The 22,426-nt window shown below is 44.3% G+C and overlaps 1 protein-coding gene across 3 annotated transcripts in view; it reads right to left on the bottom strand.

The window, feature by feature from the left end:
* Nucleotides 1–248: 248 nt before the first annotated feature.
* The window catches only part of GTF3C1 (general transcription factor IIIC subunit 1), a gene marked incomplete at its 5' end in the record, with an annotated part of 40,299 nt that continues 18,121 nt past the window's right edge, over nucleotides 249–22,426 (bottom strand). For 2 of the 3 annotated variants that reach the window (XM_084216410.1, XM_084216411.1), the window contains 19 exons: nucleotides 249–561; nucleotides 1,927–2,119; nucleotides 2,767–2,806; nucleotides 4,284–4,935; nucleotides 5,452–5,738; nucleotides 7,055–7,308; nucleotides 9,171–9,455; nucleotides 11,274–11,446; nucleotides 12,357–12,450; nucleotides 12,965–13,027; nucleotides 13,958–14,070; nucleotides 15,195–15,276; nucleotides 15,462–15,604; nucleotides 16,840–16,997; nucleotides 17,483–17,668; nucleotides 18,318–18,399; nucleotides 20,105–20,240; nucleotides 21,235–21,370; nucleotides 22,162–22,339. In XM_084216410.1, coding sequence (XP_084072536.1) covers nucleotides 340–561; nucleotides 1,927–2,119; nucleotides 2,767–2,806; nucleotides 4,284–4,935; nucleotides 5,452–5,738; nucleotides 7,055–7,308; nucleotides 9,171–9,455; nucleotides 11,274–11,446; nucleotides 12,357–12,450; nucleotides 12,965–13,027; nucleotides 13,958–14,070; nucleotides 15,195–15,276; nucleotides 15,462–15,604; nucleotides 16,840–16,997; nucleotides 17,483–17,668; nucleotides 18,318–18,399; nucleotides 20,105–20,240; nucleotides 21,235–21,370; nucleotides 22,162–22,339 — 3,477 coding nt within the window. In that variant the 3' untranslated portion in view covers nucleotides 249–339. The remainder of the gene's footprint in view (nucleotides 562–1,926; nucleotides 2,120–2,766; nucleotides 2,807–4,283; nucleotides 4,936–5,451; nucleotides 5,739–7,054; nucleotides 7,309–9,170; nucleotides 9,456–11,273; nucleotides 11,447–12,356; nucleotides 12,451–12,964; nucleotides 13,028–13,957; nucleotides 14,071–15,194; nucleotides 15,277–15,461; nucleotides 15,605–16,839; nucleotides 16,998–17,482; nucleotides 17,669–18,317; nucleotides 18,400–20,104; nucleotides 20,241–21,234; nucleotides 21,371–22,161; nucleotides 22,340–22,426) is intronic. The other variant, XM_084216412.1, reaches the window with a different exon arrangement.

The raw sequence follows: 22,426 nt of genomic DNA, 5'->3' as shown, positions 1-22,426 counted from the left end.
CTGAGCACAGCACACAAGGCAAAGCAGAGGTGAAGCGTTACCACTGTGGCCTTACACAGAACCAAAAGTGAAAAAAGGGGTCTTTGTTGTGACCTGTGAAAACCCCGTCAGTTAAAGCAGGAACTACAAACTACACACTGCAACCAGTCCCTGATAAAGGGAGAATGTGCTTCAGGCAGGAACATGTATTGTGTTTTAACATCAAGCTTTATTCTCAGTTTAAATACATTCAGAAGTAAAAACGATAAATAACTTAATAAAAACAGGATGGAACACAAATTGTAACAATCTCCATGAACACTCCCTTCCACAGGTTAAGCCAATTTCCTATGACCCCTTCTATCCAGGGATAATCTGCACCCATTTATTCCAATTCATATCACAGGGGAACACTCTCCCCAGCCTGAGAGTACAGTCTATCGTGGGCTCGTAGTAAATGGTTGGGCTTTCACTCAGTTTGGGATTCTGTAGTTGTTCTTCCACAACTGGCTGAGAAAAGAGTGACACTGGGGATGGCTTTTTCATGTAGAATCGTCTGATGCAACCAAGAGTTTCCAGACCCTGCAAAAAAATTCACATATTTTAATATGCTGTGAATGCTGCTCTAGCTACAGTGTTCTCAGAAATGTTGGACAATTTATACCAAAAGTGGCTTCACTTGAGCCCCTGAAGAGCACATGGTTACAACACAAAAGTAAAAAGGATAAACATTTAATAAAACCATGCAAGCTCTGGCTATAGCTGGATACGCCTAGTTACTTTCAAGCACAGTGATTGAAACATGGTTACTGACACAGAAGGTGCTCAGCAACAGATGTCAACATTTAGGACCAGTTACAAAAAATCTAAGGCTGCTATAGATGTCAATCCCAGACTTCTGTGCCAGCCCTTGTTAATGGTTAATAGGTGTATGACAAGCTCTCCCCGTGGTTTCCAAACCGGGTTTTAGTGAATTTATTGGTGCAGAAGTTAGATTGAAGTTCCCCACTCTATAAAATGCAGAGGTAATTAATTGCTTGCTTTTGTGGGTTTGAATTCACATTGCCCAGGAATCCATACTGGAACACCCAGAACAGGACTGGCAACACTCCCAGCTGGCACTGTCACCACAGGGTGCAAGCCCTGGGGAAGAAGTGGCACATGGACACTGGAAAATGGATTTCCAATCAGCAGGAAGTCATGCTTTTGGGAAGGCCTGCAGGATTACTGCTCTGCTTCAGATTCGGAGTATTTGTAGGAAAAAATAGAAATCAAAGTTCCATTTTCAAAGTGGTGGCAACTGAATTGCAAGATGTGGGAATGAAATTATGAGAAATTAAAAATTTTCTTGCCATCTTTTGTTTGACAATTAAGGACCTGTAGGCAGGGCAGAAGGTCTGATTTACTCATTGTCTAGCACAGACACATGTCAGTTTGATTCTCATGTCAGATTACCCATCTAGAAGGCATATAAGAAAAAAAATTAGGAATACTTGGATTATCTGTGGTGACTGGGAATTGGAACCAGAGGACCTTTAAGGTGGCTGAGCAGCTGCAAAGATCAACACCTGTCCTTGGGTTTCCTCTTTGCTGGGCATTCTTCATAGGATCATAGAATGTTACAGGTTGGAATGGGCCTTAGAGAGCATCCAGTCCCAACACCCCTTCCAACCCAAACTATTCCATGATTCCTGTGATTACCACTGCACTAAACAGTCAATTTCATGCACTCTTCAGCAACCACCTGGACTCCACCTCCCTGTAGATCCATTTCAGAAGCAACTTCAAAGTGTGAAATCAGCGACAGCACGGCCAAACCAGGCCCAGGCCTCCCTCCTCTGTCCCTGCGAGCAGCAGCTCGCTCCAGCTGTGGTTCAGTGAGCCCAGCGGGAGCAATGTGAGTGCTGTCCCCATGCCCTGGGCTGGCAGTGCTGCTGCTGGCCGTACCTGCAGGATCTCCAGCACGGCCACGGGCTGCAGCACGCCGCTGTAGTGCTGCAGCAGCGCTGCCTGCGGCACGCCCGGCTTGCTCATCACGTGGTAGAGCACGGCCTCCATCATGCCCTTGCACACCGGCTTGTTCAGCTTGCCATCCACGATCCTCCACGGCCTCCCGATGAAGGACACGCTCTCACAGGGCCTGCCAAAGACAGGGAAAACTCGGCTCTCAGGAATTCTCTGGGATGGGTTTCTCATCGTTGTGATTTCTGCCTGCATCCCTTTAAACACAAGTGTAAATCCTGTGGTTGCTCTGAGCAAGGGCTGGTGCTGCTCTACCAAATCTGCATTTTTCACCCCTTTCAGCGCCGTTACAAACCCAGAAGCTGCCCTGGGTCTCGATAAGCAGGGAAGCTTTGTTTGGTATAAGCTCCAATATCATCCAAAAGTTATCCAAGACCTGCACCACGCAGCAACAGTGCTCTGATGGGAAGCAAATCCGTCATTTTTAGCATTGTGGTGTCCAAAAGACACCACAATGCATGGAAACTCACATTTCTCACACTGCAGTTCCTGGGCACCTGGGAGCTGGCACTGGGCTTATTTGTGCAGTAAAATCAGTTTTGGTCCTCTGATATTTGGATTCGTTGGTTTTTGGGTAAAAATATCTATCAGAGACATTTTTTTCAGCATGCACAGGAGCACAAGGAACATTAACAGGAACAATGGAGTGGGGTTTCTCCATCACTGCTCATCAGAGCATAAAACTGAGGTTTCCAAACCACTGCTCCCAGTACTCTTTTGGCAGTGCCAAGTGTTTGGTATTCTGCAGACAGCTCTGTTACTCACCGGTCCCTGGCTGCCTGGGAGACATCTGTCATGGAGCTTCCTGGAAAGAAAAGCACACATATTTTCTAATTAACTCAAATTCCTTATCTAATGGAAGGAGAGTTAAAGGTGGCCAAGCTGTGAAGTGTGCAAGGGCTTGCTAGGAAACCACAGCAGCAAACTACTCCACGTGCTGCTCTCAGTTTTGGGGAGCTCTGAGCTGCCCCTCTGCCCTGCCTGCAGCACACTCTTCCCACACCTCCTCCCACAGCCACATCTCTTCACTCAACCCCACCTTCTGTGGCTCCTTTCCCCACTCCCAGCAGGTTTTATCCCTAGAAGTCTGATGCTATGGCTGAACCATGGTGATTGTATGGGCTGAAAGAACCGAGGTGCACAGAGAGCTGTGCAGGGTCTCAGCCTGGAGCTCTCCCAGGGTAACCTAAAGCTCCTGGAAATCAGAGGGATGTAGGGCAGAGCTCCAAGGAGCTGGAGATGTGAATGCAAACTCAGGATTCCAGCAGGGCTCAGTTTCAAAGCAGAGGCTATCTCTGCAACTCCCATTACATTATGTCATGGGTTTTAATTAGACAATTACTTAATGAGGTATTCCTACCACACCCAGAGGGTAACAGCTTTGGCTTAAGCACATGTAAACATTCACTGGCCAGTGAAGACTCCGTGTTTGATAACAGAACTCCTGTTTTCCCTCCTATGCTACAAACAAGTCAAGGATGTTAATCCAGGGAAGTACTTCAGTACTTCAGTAGTTTAATTTAAGAACTGCTGAGGTCTCTGCTGTTTAGACAGTCCTGAGTGTATTTCCTGCAGGAAGGCTCCAGTGAAACAATCCCAAGCTGTGGGATGTTAGGGATCACCCTCTGGACCTGGGTACTGGCAGGGCTTGGCAAGGTACCACAGGAGCAGTGAGCTTGTGGTTCGGTCTGAGATTAGAGCTCATAAAAACCAAACCAAAATGAAATCCCCCACAAGCTACTAAATGTAAAGCTTGGCAAGAACTACTAGCTATTAGAAAACTGGCAGTAAAAAGGAAAGGAAAATGAAGTCCAATTGGGTTACAAATGAGGCTGTTAAATCTCACTGGCATGTGCTGCTTCCTGGTGAATAGTTTAATGACTTGAGGATTTTCAGCCATGGACATTCCAGCTAAATGCACACCAGCAGTGCTGTGCTTTCTAGGCTTTGAGAGGCCTGACCTTTGAACTGAAGCCAGAGATGAGAAACTTTGGATCCAAATTATTCTGGAAAAACTTAGAACATGGAAACAAGTTTCTAAGGAAAACATACTTCTGGACTAGTCATTCCAGCAAAAGGCATAGGAAGAATTACGGGATGTATTTGAAAACTCAGACCTTCCAGATGAATTAGTGTTACACCAATTTATCTGTGAGAGAAGACAATCTCTCTGGTACAGCTGCATAAAGAATCTAGAATTTGCTTATAAAGTGGAGCTACTGGTTTGGGATCAACTGCTGATGAGCTGGTTTGTATTCAGGGATGCAGAGGGCTCTCCATACCTTTAGAGACTCCTGGGTTCTCCTGGAAGCAGGAAAGATCATCATCCTGCTCACTGGCTGATTGTTCAGGGACAGGGATCTGCTTGCTGTGCTCAGTGCTGAGCTCATCGTTCTTTACTTCGGGTTCTTTGTCCTCAGAATGAGATTTATCTTGTTCCTTGTAAGTGTCCACATCCACAGTCTCTGGAGCAGGCTCTGGGAGTTCAGCTGGGGGCTCCAGGGAGCCTCCTCCTGGAGCTTCTTCACCCCCAGAAACAGCTTCCTTCCTTGGGGCAGGCTCAGAAACAGCTGCATCCAAGTTCCTGCCATCTGCACATGCCAGAGCAGGCGGTGCACCCTGGCAGAGGTCACTGTCACCCTGAAGGACTTCAGTCTTACACCTCTTCCTCGGGGGCTCATCATCACTGGCACTCTGTGTGTCTTTGCCCAACTGCTGCTCCTCTCCCAGACACTCCTGTCCCTTCCCTGGCTCCGAGGGCAGGTGTTCCTGTGGCACATCTGGGAGAGCAGGCTCTGCCCCTGGCTGCTCAGCATCCTCTGCTTTGCTCTTCAGGCACACTGAGCGGAGCAGCCAGGGCTTGGCAAACACTATTGCCACCAGCCTGACAGTGTGGCCTCCTACTTCTAAAACCTGCTGCATTTCAATGAGGTCCTGTAAAAAACAAACAAAAAACCCCACAACAAATTATCTCAGGAGCTTTCACTGAAAAATGTCACTTTAACCCAGTGTCATGGAAATGCCATGATTTAACTGGCAGAAAGGGAGGAGCAAAGTTTAGTAAAATATTCAATTTTGCCTCCAGCTCCCCTGAAGTTGAAAAGATGTTTTACCCCTAAAGCTTCCTGAAATTACAGCATGAGATGTTTTTCTTCAGCTTACAGTTAAAAATATAACTGGGAACAAGTACTTTGCTTCCAAAGGTTGATGTTAGCACCTCTAGGTTTCTGAAACACTTCATTCCTATCTTTGATTAAGAGCTCCTCTAATTTTTTGCCTTCCTAACTTTGAGGCAAGATTGCTCTCAGGTGTGGTGTGTTTCTCCTGCCTGACATAAATAACTCTGTTCAATTTATAGTTGCTTCCAACAGCCTGGAAGCTCATCCTGTTCAAGGGGAATACTAAGCATGCAAACATTAATGGATGGAAAGCAGCTGGCTGTAAACCCACCTGGATGTACTGCTCCAAGCTCCTGCTGCGCTCAGCTTCCACCTGTTCATAGCTGCAGAAACGTTTGCTCAGCTCAGCTTTGCAAATCCCAAAGTGGGAAGTGACCTCTATGGCCTTCCTGATCTCCAGAGCAGCTGCCACATCCCCAGGGCTGTACCCATAACGCTCCCTACACTCGTGGAGAAACTTATCCACATCATAGTTTTCTTCCTGGATTTTTATCAGCCTGGTGAAAGTTTCAGGGAGGCAGGAGGTGCCCACAGCCATGTGATCCAGCAAGGAAGGAACTGCAAAGCAAATAAACCATGGGAATTTAAGCTGTGAAACAGCACTTACTGTGCAACATGCTACACAAAGACAAACAGATTAGAGTTGTTCTAGACCAACTAAAACAAGCTTAGCTTTCCTCTTCATTGCTGCATTTCTTTCTGCCTTGCATATCTGTCTGAAAAGACCTGTAAAGAGGAGCAATCTGGTTTACAAGGGCTCACCCTGCCAGCAAAACGAATTATGGCTGGAAGGCAGTGATCTCTCTAACAGAGGGTCAGCTCAGCTCTGAGTTAATGAGGGAATCCTCTCCTTTTTTCTTGAAGAAGGTCAAGTGAAAATTCTAGGGCAAGGAGATGCTGTAGAGGACACTTGTAATCAAAAAATCCACAGCAGAAATCTGTTGGCCAGATCTGGATTCAACTACCACTTGACAATGCTTCAGACAATTAATTCAGGAAAGCATCTCAGTGTTCAGTGACAGGTCCAGCACTGCCCCAAAGTGACCCAACTGAAGCCATGGAACCCCCATCCCCATCCTGGCTGATGAGGGGGCAGCTCTGGCACTGCTCTTCCTGCTCCCTTCCCTTTTACCTGCAGGCTGCTCCACATTTGCTTCTGGAACTTTTGGAGCCAGGAAAAATGGGCTCAGCTGTAATGAGCAGTCAGCTCAGCACAGCTGGAGGGCATGAGAGGCAGCAGAGACAGGAGAAAGAATTTCTGTTTTATCTCTGTCACAACAGCCATGGAAATGGGCAGGGGCAGCACTAGGTGATTTCAGCTGCAGCGCTGAAGGCCCTGGACACATCTGCATTACAGCTGAAAACAAGATGCTCTTCCAGAAGGGGCAGTGCTGATGAACTGCAGACAGTCAAGCTCTAAATATTATAAAAACATTTAAATTACTGACCTAAGAGGCCAGACATTGGACACCACCACTTCAGGCACTTCCATGAGACAAGTTAAATGAGAATTTTCATTCAAGAAGCTCTGATTTTCTTTTCCCTTCACAGAAGAGAAAACCTGCCTGTTATCATACGATATTTCAAGTTGTTGAAGGGACTGAAAAACCTCCTGGAGAGGGTTAACAGAGCAGAGGACAGACTGCAGTAATAGTTTAACACAACATGAAATAGAGGCAAGGCCTTGTTACCAACAAAAGCCTAAGCCAGCCATCTGTTTTAAGTCAGGAGAGAAAGCCTTACAGACTTGATGTGTAATGAAAACAGAATGTTCCTGTCAGAGGGCTTTGTTTAAACCAATTCCTCAGCAGGTGAGCTCACCATCTCTCCTGCTCCAAGCCACTTCTATGCACTTCAGGCCAAACAGAACTAACCTGGAGAGCTGAGCCTTCCTGGGATGGGGGTACATCTGAGCCTGACCTTCACCTGGCAGGAGTTGACCACGATGTTGTCACTGGGGCTCAGGTTGCGCGTGCTGACGATGCCAGGGCAGTAGTAGCCTCTCATCAGTAAATAATTGGTGTGGGAGGCCTGGCGAGGCTTCACCTCGATCCTGCGTTTGCCTCCTGAGCTCTCGTCCAAGTCATCATCCTCATCATCCTCATCCTCCAGTCCTTCTTTTCCCAAACTACAGCAAACACAGGAGGTTGGATTTGTTTGTTGGGTTTTTCCCAAAAGAAGGAAGTGACTGATGACACTGAGCAGAGCCAGGACACGGTGCTCCTGTGCTCTGGGCAGTGTCCACACCAGGCTGATTCAGAGCACTGAGAACAAGAACTACACAAAAGGAAACACACTGGAAGTCCCTGGGAAAGGAAACTCCCTCTTTTTTTTTTTTTCCAAAATGTGTTGAAATTCACCCAAAATATCTCAGCTTCCAGTGCTGAAGCTCTTTGGTTCAGCAGGTGCTTCATCTTGAGGGAACATCTGTTAGACACTGAGAGCACAAAGGATGCTGCAGGATGGGGCAGACTTTATTTTTCAGGGTGAAAAGGAGGAGAGAGAGTTACAGATTTCAGTTACTCTAAAAAATAATAATTAAAAACCACCAAAAACCAAATTGCAGACATCCGCCAAGTAAAGAAAAGAATAGCAGTAGCAGCCAGGATGCATTTCCCAGAAACAAACTTAGTCAAACCAACACTGTTTATTCCAGGACATCACAAGAGCTACTATGGCTAAAGGTGAAGGCTCTGAACAACCTGATCTAACTCTGAATTTGCCTCTGTTTCAAGCAGATTATGCCAGGGACAATAAAAGGTTCCTTCCAACCTTTTCTAACATGTATTAGAATTTAAGTACTTTCTTTTAAAACATATTTAAAATTGAAAGGGAGCACATCACTTAGAAAAAACAGTGAGTGCACTATTCAGGATGCCCCTACTCAGCAATGGGACCAGGCCAGGGCTCAGTGTATTTTTGTTAATGACCTGGCTGATAAAGCAGCTCATTCAGCTTGCACAGGATCACCCAACTGCAAGTATATGAGAAGCTGGGATTTGCATTCAGAACATCTCCAGCACACAGGAGAGCCAGCCTGGAAAAGAGCAGGGAGCAATTCAACAGATAAAGGAAAAGAAGCTTGTTAGGTGAGTCACAGTGCATGGATCACTGCACTGGGGGGGTTTGGCTCCTCTTTTTTTTGGCAAGGCCATGGCCCTTCAGAATCTTGGGATGTGTTAGCAGGTGTGTTTCACCTGTATAACAGGAGGGAATTGGCACAGAGCTGCCAGCAGGAGCATGGCTTTTGTTTTTTGACATCACAATTCAGTGCAGAAGAAAATAATGAGAAACAGAGAACTGGTTAACATAAATGAAGTGAAGGAATGGAAGCTGCTCATTTTAAAGAACAGTATGTTATGGGAGAGGGACCACAATAACAAGTAGGTATTACACTGCTCTAAAGAGAAAGAGAACAAAGTATTTTCAATGTGTACTCACAATAGGAAGCAGCAGGTCGAATTACTATGAGATTTTAGTTGCACTTTTAAGAAAGCACATAATGGCTGTGAGGAAAAGGGCTCACAGGCTCCCACTGCCTGGGGACAGTTTCAGTTCATGCCATTACTGCAGGCTTACAGGAAAATTAAATCCAAGAGGAGACACTGCACAGGAGCACTGGTGTGGTGAGAGGTTCCACTGATAAAGCTGAAACCTTGTTAGCAACCCTCTCAGTCTGTGACATGCCAAGGCACAATGCTGATGAAATGCTCCTGGAGCACCCAGTGCTCTCCTTTCCATGTCAGCTCTGATGGCACTCAAGTGTCAAGCAATTGAAATGGCACATGTGAAGGCAAATGCAGCCCAGGGCTGTAGTGACAGACACTGACTTTAGTGCCATTAAGTCTTCAGAGCACCTCCTCAGAAATAATACTCTAAACAATAGCACAGTAAAAATACCACAGTGCAGTGCAGGAAATGCCAATTCCTGTCTAATTTCATCCAAGTTATCCCCAAACTGTATTCTCTAATAGAAATAACAGCAATTACCTTTTTATCACTTCATTTTCCACCATGGAGCTGTCCACCACAATGATCTGCTCTGGGATTCTCACACTCACAGCCACCAGTCCCAGGGAGAACAGGGAGAGCATGGCCACACACTGGCCACCAGGGCCATCCATGGGAAATGCCACCATGCCTTCTGATGATGCATTTTCTTCATCTTTAAATGAGAAATTGTGTGGCTGGTCGGATTTTTCAGCATCCTTGAGCTTCTCCAGGAACTGGAAGGACTCTGTACAAATGGTACTGGGGAAGCGCCACGTAAAAACTCTGCACAAAACCACAAAGAAGCACAAATCCTTCAAAATCTGCTCTGAGTTTTACAATTATCGTGGCAAAAAGGAGCCAAACAGTGGAAATTTCATTCTAGAGCTGGTGACCAAGCACACTCCACACCTGCTTTCACAGTCCTTTTACTAGTTCCAGCACATTAGGTGTTTATGCACTGTGTAAAGGTCAGGTAGCATACAGCAAATAAAAAGCAAAGCTATCATCTTCTGCTTCACAGGACTGCTAAAGAAATCTTCCCACCACATCTACAACTGTGCTGCTACATCTCCTCCCCTCTCCATGTGTCTCTGAGGTCCTGCCCAGCACCCTTGGCTCTATTCCCTCACTGCCCTCCCCATGTAAGACTGACTGACGTGATGTCAGCTTCACCTCCACCCTCCTCTGCACCCTCAGCTCAAGGTTCCTTGCTCTGGACACTTCTGTCTTGTCACCCATAAGAGCTTAAATGAGAGATGTGGGACTCCAGGCAGCTCTCCAAAATGCAGTTTATTGTATCCAAGGTGTTACAGCAGTCCAGGGTTGTGGGTGACAGAGCCTGTGCCTACAGCTGTCAGCTCCAGCATCTTAACACAGAAGAACCAATCTATCCCTTAACTGTTACCTATAGCCTATCATAACTACTATAATGACCATATTCACGTTACTATTCTCCAGTCACTCACAGTCAGTACATCACAGTTTAAGCCAGAAGTTGTTTTTCAGTTTTCTTGCAGTGGAAAAGTCTGAGACCTTTTTTCTACCTGCCACATTTGCTGACTTGTTTGCTTGTGCTCTCTTTCTGCTTGGTAAAAACATCTTTTTGTTTGAGGTGGGTTTATTCTTTGCTCTAAGTCATAAAAACTCCTTCTAACTAACATCCCCTTTGCCTCCTTGGTTATCCAGTAAGACTGGCTCAGCAATTCTTTTCTTCTATATCAAAACTTGCTTTATTTCTACTCCTGTTACGGACATATTTGATGAAAAATCCTTTTGACAGGATTTTTCTCCTGAGAAGCATCAGAGGAAAAGAAAAACAGTAATTATCTGCTGCTGTGGAATGCAACAGGTGCATCTTTGATTGGTCCATATGAGTTGTTTCTACTTGATGACCAATCACAGGTCCAGCTGTGTTTGGACTCTGGTCAGTCACAAGATTTTATTATCATTCCATTCTTTTCCTTGCTAGCCTTCTGATGAAATATTTTCTTCTATTCTTTTAGTATACTTTAAGTTTACCGTTTTCTTTTAATATCATATATATATATCATAAAATAATAAATCAGCCTTCTGAAACATGGAGTCAAGATTCTCATCTCTTCCCTTGTCCTGGGACCCCTGAGAACACCACCACATACTCAGATTCTACATTAAAAATTCTTTCTGCTAAGCATACATATCTGTGAAACTTTCTTGTCAAACTTTCATCCCTCCCAACAGTTGCCTCCACACCATGCTTGGATAGATCTTTTCCTTTGCTCCCAGCCCAGCAGTGTAGGGGGATAGAATATAAGAAAATAAAGATAGTGTAGGAAGTAATCTTAGCCCTAAGGAGTTACAGCTGGGCCAATTATCAAAGATCAGGACCAGGCCTGACTTGAACAGGCCACAGCTGTAAGAAGAGTGCTGTAAAAGAGTGGGGTGGCTGGGTGGGAAGGGAGCTGGAGTCAGGTGGCTGCTCTGTGAAGAAGAAAGAGTCAGTGCTCTGAGGAGCTGCCCACAAGAAACACCAAGAAGGTGTGAGACCTTTGAGATAAGGAGACAGCAGTGTGGAAGCCCTGCAACAGGCTGCCAGCACGGCAGTGTGCCCCTGGCACCCACCTGTAGTAGCTCTGGGACAGCTGGTAGGACATGGGCACGAAGGGCAGCGCGCGGCTCTTCTTGGGCCCCAGCGTGTGGTTGACCCTGCGGCGGTTCACCAGGCTCCTCCTCTGGCACTCCAGGAAAGCCTTCACCAGGATGTCATCCCGGTACTCCTGGTACAGCCTGAACGTCTGCAACACACCAGGGACAGCTCTGCACCCCCTGCTCCAGCCACACACACTCAAGGGTGGGAGGACACAAGCCAGGATGAAAATCATCTCTAAAAATTCACTTTACTGCTCTGTTCCTTCTGTGGCCTTCCAGACTTGCCACAGTACATGCCAATTAAATTAACTGAACACTACAGAACACTTGATACTCAAAATGGGACTGGGCTCTCACTGGAATTATAGATGTGAAAAATGCTCCTCTGCCACACATTTTGGTAAATTCCTCCCCTTGATTCAGCAGGAACACCTGGTTCTGAGAGCTTGGCTATCCAGGTTCCATTCTTGCTTATGAGCTGTTAAACTCCCTTTGAACTTTCACATTACTTAAGCACTTGACTGATTGACAATCTCTTTTTGTAGTCCCCAACACTGAAAGAGAGACCCCCCAACACCAGTGCCACTAGGTGTTAGGATTGTTTTTGTGATATTTCCTCCAGAACATTCCAGATGCTCATGGGGACACTAAAACATGGTACACACTGACCCACTGGAAGTGATGTGGAGCTTTTTTCATGTGGTTTTAGGGGATTGCTTCAACCTCACATCTTGCAATCTCATCCTCAGAGTGAAAACAACAAACTGAAAATCTTCCCTACAATATATAATTTCCTAAAAGCAGAATACTCCCCAGAGAATGGATACAAATCCAAGTTTCCACATTTCTTTTCTCCCATTTGAAAAGTAATGTGCAAAGAGAGGGAGGAGAAACTTCAGGGCTGTATGACCACGTGTGGATGTGGCACTTGGGGACATGGTTTAGTGGCCTTGGCAGTGCTGGGCTGGTGGCTGGACTTGATGATCTTACAGCTCTTTTCCAACCTAAACAATTCCATGATTCTGTGAGCAGGTAAGTTTGGTCCAGACAATGTACCTGAAATGACTGGCAAGATTCCATCTGGTGATCTGAGAGTGCCAGTGTGCTCTGAATCAGATTCTGCAGCACCAGAAAATGAATATCATAAATACTGAAAGAAAAAAAAGAAAGGAGAAAAACATGATTCCTGGTGATTTTTGAAGATGAAGTACCCATTAAAGCAGCACAAAAATCTACAAACTCCAACACCTGCTTCTGAAATAGAAGAATAGAGGCACAAGATCTACAGCTGAGGATCATTCATGGAAAGGAATCTGTTACATTTTCCCTCACCTTCCACCCCCAGTTTTGGATTAGTCCAGATAATGTAACACAAAGTTCTCCCTGATAACATCTCCTCCTCTTAACATACAACACCCACATAGAAAATGTACAGTTGTCCCAGTGATACAGTTATTTTGAGGTCATCTCTGTTATCATTTTATCTGCCAAATCTAGGTCAGAGGTCCCTACAGTCCTGTCAAAGTATTTTTCTGTTAATAAATTTATACACTGCAACAAACAGATGGAAACACTGAAGTAGGACACCATTAAATGACTTCCACAGAAGGGAGAGGCTGATGTGGCCTGATCCTAACGAGGAAAATGGTGCTACTGCTACTCACCTGCTCAGGTTATCCTCTTTTGTGCCTTGATTTGTGTCTTCTCCAATTGCCAGCACTCGAAATCTAGTTAAGGGAAGGGAAAGGAGAACACTGGGATCAGATTTTCTGTGATTTGCTGTGATTTTGCTTCAGCCATGAAGCCCAGATGCTGATGAGCACAACTGCTAATGAGGCAAGTGCTGGGCCAGCCCAGGGGACTGTGTGCTCCAGCAGCACAAGGGTCAGACAGGAAAAGAACTGTCCAGCTCCATCTGCACTCAAATATCTGTTGACAAGGAGATAAAACAATGGACATGACACAGTTCTAGCACTGAAAGGATTTGTCATTTTATTGAGGTTTTGGACTTGCAGTTATGGCCAGCAGCATTTTTGCTGTAATGCACAGCTCTTCCCAAAATAAGAAAAATTACGAAGGTGCTAAATTTGTTATCATAAAATGGGCTGAGAAACAATTTTTCCACACTGCTTTTCAAGTGTTAATCATCATGAAAAAGCTTAACGACCTGGAGCTGGAGAATGCTGCACAAGGCTGAGTGCTCTTCCTTATCAATACTTTTAGCAGCACTGAAATGATTCAGCTGAGCAACCATCTACAAATTGTGATAGAAAATGGGGCCAGTTAATCTGAAAAATGCTAGATTTCTACTGCAATGGAAGTTACACCTGAGTAGCAACATCTCTAACACCAAGGTTGAGGACTTGACAATTTAGAAAAATCTGCCGTAGTGAATTTCTGGTTTAAAAGTCTTATTTAGCAATAAGAATGGTTTGAAATCAGCAAAATTGTGCAAATAACTGAAAATCACTTATATATACCTAGGAAGTGTGGATATGAAAGAAACACTGCTGATTATATTTAGCAAAACTTCTTTTCTTACTAAGGTTACAAGTACAGAGGCTGTAAGTAATACCCTGAGAAGAGACCCGCTCTGAATTGCTGTCCCCTCTCTCTGCCTCACCCATGCACAGAGCCAAAAATTAGGATTAAAATACCTGGCAAAGAGTTCCTCCAGAGTGTCAGGAATCTCCAGTTTGGGGTTCCCAAGGGTCGAACTGAATTTCTCTTTCAGTCTCTCCACAAACTCTTTAAACTCATTTGCACAAACCTTTGAAAGGAGGAGACAGAAATGTTATCAACCTCAATTTCTTACAGTGGAAAAGCCCCTCCACTTTTGAAGTGCGCATGAAAATTCTTGCAGCAATAGCTGAATTCTGAAGTCAGAAGCAGTCCACCAGCCAAGGCAAGGCAGGGAAAAGCTGGTGCAGTTTGTGTTTGCTGATTCAGTGAACAGTTGCAGGTTCCATCTGTAATCAGCTCACAGCTACAAGCCAAGCACCATGAACATATGTTCTAAGACAATTGCCTGAATTAACAGCAAGATCTCTTGCTAGAGCTATGTTTAAGCTTCTGCTCAAGCCCTGCAGGCTTTTCCATGTTCTCCATGAAGTGTTTGCACAATCATAGCTTGGAGAACACCTGTTACATGAGAGCAATCATCTCTGGAAACAAGTTTCTATTTGCTTCCCAAGCCAGACCTTGGGGATGAGGACACATATTTATTTTAGTGATGTCTCACCAATGAACAACTGCTCTTCCTTTAAGCAACGTGAATCTAACAACAGAACTGATGGGCTTTTCTGACAATGGAATGAATTGTCATTCCTAAATAAAAATGACCTTGCTATGACACTGTCCCAGTTCTGAGAAAATTCTGAAAATCAAAACAGAACTGCTTGCACTGAAAGTGTAAACAACTTTTCAATTTGAAATTATGCTTAATTTAAATGGAAAAAAATAAATCTTTTAGCTGCTTGAATCAAGTCTGATAAAATTTGCTTGTGTTCCTGCACTCATCCACAGAAGCTAAGGTGACAGTTCAACACACAACCAGAATAAAAATTAGAAATTACAGAACAAAAATGTTTTCTTGCTCGGGTAACAATGTGGCTGAAAGGATAAAAAATGAATCAGCAGATAGATGTTTAGTCATGGATACTTATAAACAAGCACATTGAAAACCCAGGGGTTGTTGCACAGGGGGCTATTTATGTGCCTTTGGAAAGCTGCCCTGTGTCCACTTTATCCCAAACCAGCAATGATGCTGCATTTTTGAAGTGATGCTATTTTAAAAATAGCTAAAAGTTCAAGGGAGAGAAATCACAGTGCAACTACTCAGTAATCCAAACAGCATAAAGTACTCTATGAACTTATGGAATACTTCCCTCCTACCTGTGGATCTTCATAATTATTTTCTCTATTCATGAACTCATCAATGAGGGCTTTATCTTGATAAACCTCAGCAAGGCAAACTCTGCAAGAGATACAATTGAAGGTGCTGCTCAGAGCTGAAATTTTCCCAGCTCCAAACAGACCTGACAGCAGCAGGGTGCAAACAAGATGAAATTTTTAAGTGACATGAAACAAAAGAAATTCGTGGGAGGGCCATGTTCCTCCAGGAGAATTTAGCCTACATCTAGAACACAGAAAACTTCTTACTTGTAATTGAGGTAGGTCTGTGGGTTTCTGACAATGTAGCGGGCTCTGCGTCCCACGGAGTGGGAGGTTTTATCCAGGGACTCCTCAAAGCTGGAGTGCATCAGGTCCCTCACCACCTGCCAGGGCACAAAGGGCCCTTTCACCTGCAGGAGGAACAGAGTATGTGCAGTTCAGCCTCGCTGTGTGCACTCATGGTGAGAGCAGGACGAAGCCATGGCTGGTGAAATGTGTGTGCAGCACCCAGCAGCTCTGTGCTTGTTGGACAATGCCCTTTTCTGACCCACAGATGGGGCAACTGAGAGGTGTTTTAAAAACTTTCATTCCATTTTCAGTCTCATGAGAAGGGTGAGACAATACAGATATTATAATTCACACCATCACAATCAGAAGCCAACCATTTCCTAACTACAATACATTATAAGGGTTTCTTGGCCTAACAGCTTCAGCCACACCATGCTGCAGATGCCTTAAAGCCAATCATCTGAAACAACCCCTTGTGGGTCCCACTACAATGCACCTTCCACAGTTCTATTTCTCCAAAGTACCTAGTCTTATTTGCAAGGCCATCCTTTGAAACATTTTTCTAGCTCCATTTCTCTCTCAACAATGTCTGTCCTGTTCTGTGGCATTTCTAAGTCAGCACCAAGTTCGCATATGGATGCATACAGTGTGGGCCTTCTGTCAGGCCCTGACAACTCTCCACAAATCCATGTCCTACATTCCCCCCCTTCTCTTGGATAGAAAAAAACTTCTTTGATGGCTTTTTTCATAATTTGTTGGGCACACTGAAGTACATAAGGTACTATCACTAACATTGTGATGACAATAGTCAATGCATATAAACTTTATTTTGTAAAGCTCTTTTTGCCAAGGTAAAAACTCCATCCTTCAAACAAGTCATCTAACCACGATTTATTTTGATTTGTCAAATCTCAGTTTTTGAAGCTGTTTGTGGATGGTTAGACAAGTTGATAGAACACAGCCTTTCAAAACCAGCAGTGCCCACCTTGGCATTGAGCACATGGCTGGCAATCCTGCAGAGCATGAGCAGGCTGTCCTCCTGCACCGTGCAGGTCACGCACAGCCATGTCATCCTCTCTACAAATCCATTTCCCACACTTCCCCCTCTCTCATGGATAGAAAAAACTTCTTTGATGGCAGGTACTATCACTAACATTGTTATGATAATAATCAATGCATATAAACTTTATTTTGTAGAGCTCTTTTAGCTAAAGTGCAAAACTCCATCCTTCAAACAAGTCATCTAACCATGATCCATCGTTTATTTTGATTTGTCAAATCTCTCAGTTTTTGAAGCTGTTTGTGGATGGTTAGACAAGCTGATAGAACACAGCCTTTCAAAACCAGCAGTGCCCACCTTGGCATTGAGCACGTGGCTGGCAATCCTGCAGAGCATGAGCAGGCTGTCCTCCTGCACCGTCCAGGTCACGCGCAGCCGCGTCATCCTCAGCAGGGCGCTCTGGTCAGCCTTGTCGTGGTAGCGCAGCCGTTTGCTTTTGTCTGCAGAATCCTCTTCTGGCAAACCCAGGGAAACAAAAACAGACATTTATCTCAGCACTTTGTATTCTGATTAACTCAAACTTCTAGCTCAGGCTCAGCAGCAGTTCAAGTTTGTAAGAATGAGAGACAAGCAGGGAAGGAAGTTGCAGTCTGGAAGTGAAATGCAGCAATAGCTCTCCCAGGCATGAGAAAACGAACACTTTAATTGGCAAACTGACAACCTAGAGCATCACTCCAAGAGGGATCTTTAAGCCAGCTATCAAGAGCTGATAATGGATTGCAGGGAGCTGCTCTGGCACAGACTCCATGAGGATTCCTCCAGCCTGTGCAGCCATGGCTCACACACAGCTCATGGGCACAAGGTGCTGCTGCTTCTCCCCAGTGACTGAGGCAGCCCACAGAAATGGCCACAAAGCTGCCCTGTCCCACACCCTCTTTGCCAAAGCAGCTTCCTGCAGGCCCAGGCATAATAAAGAATGCTGTTTTTTCCTGTTTCTTACCTTTCTTTTTCTTCTTTGTCTTCTTTCCAACATCTTTCTTAAGCCTCTTCCTCTTCTGGCTTTTTCCACCTCTCACTCGTTTCGTTCGATCCTGGGTTGGTTCTTTAGTTATTTCAATACATTCCTCTTTCTGGAAAAGTGACTCTGATCCTACCTTTGCTTCTCCCAAAATATTAATTTTGTTACCTAAAATGACACATATTTACAGCAGTGGAGCTTTATAGCAATGACATTCTACAATGTTAATACGAGGTATAGAGACCAAATGACAAATTTCAGTAAATTAAAAGACAGATGCTCTCTCAGAACTGCTCTTTGTTAGTCCTGTCATTTCATGCCCCCTCTCAGCAGCTCACAGAATAAATTCCTACATTAATGAGGAATCATCAAGTAATTAAGCCTAGTTTACAGTGCACAAACACAAGGGAACAGAGCTGAGGTTTTACATTCAACCTGAAGCATTTTCTCCTCTTTAGCTCAAACATTAGGCTGGATAACAGTGCTACAAAACATTGGTCCCTCTGGATTTTCTGCAAACTGCACATCAGAAATTACAAAGGATAGAAATTATTGTTTTATAAGAATTTATTTACACATCTATTTTACAGCCCCAGAAGTACTCTAGATCATTTTAAGGAGACAGGACCAGCCCATGTTATCAATACTAGATAAAAAATTATTGTTCCATATAGCCAGTAATAGGGAATGAAATCATTTATCTGTTTTACTGCCCCAGGAGCATCCCAGATTACTGGAAGGAGACAAGAACAACCCACATACTTCATGCTGGGTTTGACAAAGGCAAGAGGAGCTGTGGCACAGTCTCAGGCCTTACCTCCAGTACTGAGTGGCAGGCAGTGTTTGGTGAGGAAGGTTGGGAGTCTTGCTGTCAGCCCATTTTCAGGAACTGCATTTTCCTAAGACAACACAACTTTAAAAAAGGTGACATACAACAACAATCTACTTTTATAATCTGAGTAATGTCAGAAATAAATTTTCAGTTTAAAGGAAAAGATCCTTGGCTAGAAGAAAGAACTCATTTGTATTATTACTACCACACATTAAAATGGCTCCAGGGCTTTTCTTAAATCACACTGGAATGACCACTAGACTGTGAAGGTTAGAAATCTCCTCAGGTTTAAAAGCAGTAATTACTGAAAAAGAAATGCTTGATTATTTCATTGCTACAGAGGCTGAGCAGAGTTTACTGTAAAACAGCGTTAGCATTTTACATTCCACAGGAACTTCTGAAAAGCACAAAACCAAAATGCAAACACAAACCCTAAGTAAAGGCCTCCTATAGCACATTCTGCCCATCCTAAATCTGAGCCTGAACCAACTGCAATGTGTTGGGAGTTTTGCCATTCTCTGCTAAACCCATTTCTCTTGTGTGGAGTTCACTGGGGGCAGAAGTTGCTCACAAGATGTGGAGAGGAAAGCAGAGACCAAAGAGCTGCTGAAGGTTGTGCTACTGCTCAACAATGAGGTGACTGAACAGCAGACAGAATTAAGAGTGAAATGATCTTGCCTGAGGGAAATAAATTAGCACCTTAATTTTACACCCATTGATAGGCCCTGATTTGTGCACTGCTTAGGGGAGAGTGATTACAGGCAGCTCTGTGAAAGTCCCTGCTCAATGCCTGCTCATGGTGAAAAAGCAAAGGAAATGTATGGAAATCTTAGGGAAGTAAGGCAACACTAAGCAGCTGCAAAATTCTGTGCTTGGCCACAACCTTGAAGCACTCTCAGATTGTATTTCCACCTTAAAAAGGACAGGTCGAACTATCACAGATTAAAATAAAGGCAACAAGAATGATTAAAGACAGGACAGTTCCATGCTGGGAATAGTAGATGTCAGTCTTAAAAAAAGGAGATGAAAATGAGAGACATGAGAGATGTTTATAAAAATCCACTGAAACAGTAAGAAAAATGAAGAATGTATTTTTCACAGCTTCCCTCAGTTCTACAATTACTGGGGAGCTTAAGGCATCAAAAAGAAGTGGTGGCACATAGCAGGAATTTGAAACACTTTGCCACAGGAGGTTGTGGATATTAAAGACTTACATATGCTCAAAAACCAGACAAATTAATACTTAAAAAAAAAGCTATTACTGCTTTGAAACATCAGTCCCAGATTTAGAATGGCCTTGAGCCAAAATTGCAGACAGCTGGGAGAGCATTCTGAGGAAATATCCCTTGCTCTTACAAGCTCCCATCAGAGACAGGACATTAGCCAGAATTCTGATTTGCATGTGTTGGGCTTCCTATATTTTAAAAATATTTTTCCTTGTGTATTTCCTTGTTTTGGATGTTTTGCTTTTTGTCTGACACCTTCTACATTCCAGAAAGGCAAGAGGAACCACTGAGTGGTGTGAACTGCTTGCTCATTGAAGTATTTCTCCTTTGATTGAATGTATTAACAAATTCAAAATTCAGTTTTCAAATAAAATTTATGCCCAATTACTTCATTCACTTCAGCACCAAGATTTGTGAACATCTGGCACTTCTTTTGTTCCAGTGCTGCAAACCCTTACTGAGAGTATGCAAACAGAATTTGGTGTCACTACCTCAACCTTAAGAAGATTAAAATTTGGAGAAGTGTATCAATTTTAAAATACCCACCTTCCTGGTCTTGTTGATGATGTAGCTTGTCCAGATCCAGTTGCGTTTCAGATGCCCATAAAAGCTGGAATCCAGACCTGCAGCTCCCAGCCCATCTCCAGGGATGGATCCATCATCAACCACTTCTCTGCTGCCTCTACCAGCAAGAGGAACAAAAGCCACAGGAATTATTTTGTGCAGATTCCTTCTCAGAGCTCTTAATTGGTGTGTGTGCAATGTGCAGAACTCTCTCCCTGCCCTCCCAGTTTAGGGGGTAATATTACACCATTAATTACATCCCAAAACTGTTTCTTTCTTAAAGATGTCACAGTCATCCCCAGCCTAACTGCAAGTAAACACCAGAAATCCAATTTAAAAGATTTACTGCCACACAGAGAGACCATAGGCAAGTTCAAGCAAGGATTAGTGGAATTGGGTCCCTCAACTCCATTATTTTTTTTAAGGTAACTTGATATATTTACCTGCAACATGGAACTAACTGAAAATACTTTTAAACAGACTGTTTATTGAAACAGAATAGAATATTGACAGAGCTAAGCCACAGTGCACAACACAATCAAAAACATTTAGCTGGGCTTCTGCATGGCTGTCAGATGTTGTGAGCATGCAACCCTCCCAGGTATTCTGGGTGTGATTAGACATTAGATTAAATGCTCCAGAGATCACCTCCAGATCACATTAGAAATTAATCTGCAACCAATTACAGCCAAGTGCAGCACAAAGGGACAGGACTCAGACTGTGGCACTGGGGAGCTGCTGAAGCTCCTTTAGATACCATGATAAAAAGCACAGGAACAGAGAACCTTTACATTTGTTACTCCTGGCATTCAGAGTACTTGGGAAGCATTCCCTCCCTCCCAACTCTGCTCTCCTCAGGACTCCTGCAACACACATCTGTACTGCTCAGGAAAGAAATCCCAATCTGCTCATCCCATCCCTCCAGCACAACAACCTGGCAGCCAAGTTATTTGGAATTAAAACCAGAACTACATCTCCTTGGACTCAGTTCACCTCTGAACTCCACAGAACACCCAGCTGAGATGCTCCAGAGCATCTCAAGGGCTTTTGCTAGTGAGTAACATGCTCAGCCCCTGAGCAGCTCCTCTGGCCTGCCCTGCTGCAGCACCTACGTGGTGTATTCCAGCATGGCACACTTCCTTTCCAGGTTGTGTTTGTTCACTGCTGACTCCTGCTCCTTCTCCACATCCAGGGCACTCTCCTCCCCTGCAAGGTTGCTCCTCTTTGTCCGAGGACAGCGGACAACTCCTGGACAGACAAAGGGGTTTCACTCTCAGCATGACAGCTCAGAATTCAACTTCTCTTCAATGCACTTTGGTCTGGCAAGCTACTGCTCCCACACAGTACTGCCATTCTTACCCCTTCTCAATACAACATGCCTGCTTCTCAGAGAAGGGCTACTGTCAATTCTGATATTTCCAACAGGGCAGCAATGCTTTGAAAACAAGTGGGTCACAACTTTATAGAATTATATGGACACAGCTCCTTTTTTTTTTTTTTTTTATGATGCACAGGACAACATTCCAAAACAGTAGAAGTGGAAAACTGTGGTATTCATATGCCCTCTGAACAGAGACATTTAGCTTTCTCAGATTTCTGCTGTGAGAGAAGCAGAGAAAAGAATGATCAAAACAATTCTTATCTCATTTGCTGCCCCTGTGTTTGTGCCCTTGTGGAATGTGTTCTGGAGATTGTTTACCCGAGGTGATTGCTTGGTTGGATTCTGGTGATGGTGTTTGGGATTCATTGACCAAATGGATCCACGTGTGTGTGTTAGGACTCAGGGGTTTTCTAGTTGGTTACTGATAGTTCTTGTTAGTGTAAAAGAATGTAACATAGTTTTAGTATAATATAGTATAATGAAGTAATTAATTATCCTTCTGATATCATGGAGTTCTGTGCATCACTCTTCCCACCCATCGGCCATCGTAGCACCCGACAGAAAACCAGAGACTGGCTCAAGTTTAGGAAGGGAAGAGGAATTGTGGTGTGCCCAGAAGGGGCAGAGAAGGTGCTCAGGGGGTCCAACTGTGCCATACCCAGGGGTGTGTTCAGGCACACACACTGCAGATCAAACCAGAAGTTCTCCACGTCCTGCAGGGTGTTGAGGACGTAGGAGCGCCGCTCGAAGGGGCGGCTGCTCTGTGCCAGGTTGTAGTGCAGGTCACAGATGGTGGTGTCCACAATCACAGCATTTCTCTTCATGTACACAAACACCTGCCAGACACAGCACAGCTCAGGCTGTAACCATCACTGAAACTGCCTCATTAGCAGGACACACCAGCTAGGTTAGGAGTGGACAGT

The sequence above is a fragment of the Fringilla coelebs genome (genome assembly GCF_963513975.1).
Source record: "Fringilla coelebs genome assembly, chromosome: 16".
Classification (NCBI taxonomy): Eukaryota; Metazoa; Chordata; class Aves; order Passeriformes; family Fringillidae; genus Fringilla; species Fringilla coelebs.
The sequence above is the reverse complement of the archived record's forward strand: the minus strand, read 5'-3'. Positions and strand labels throughout refer to the sequence as shown.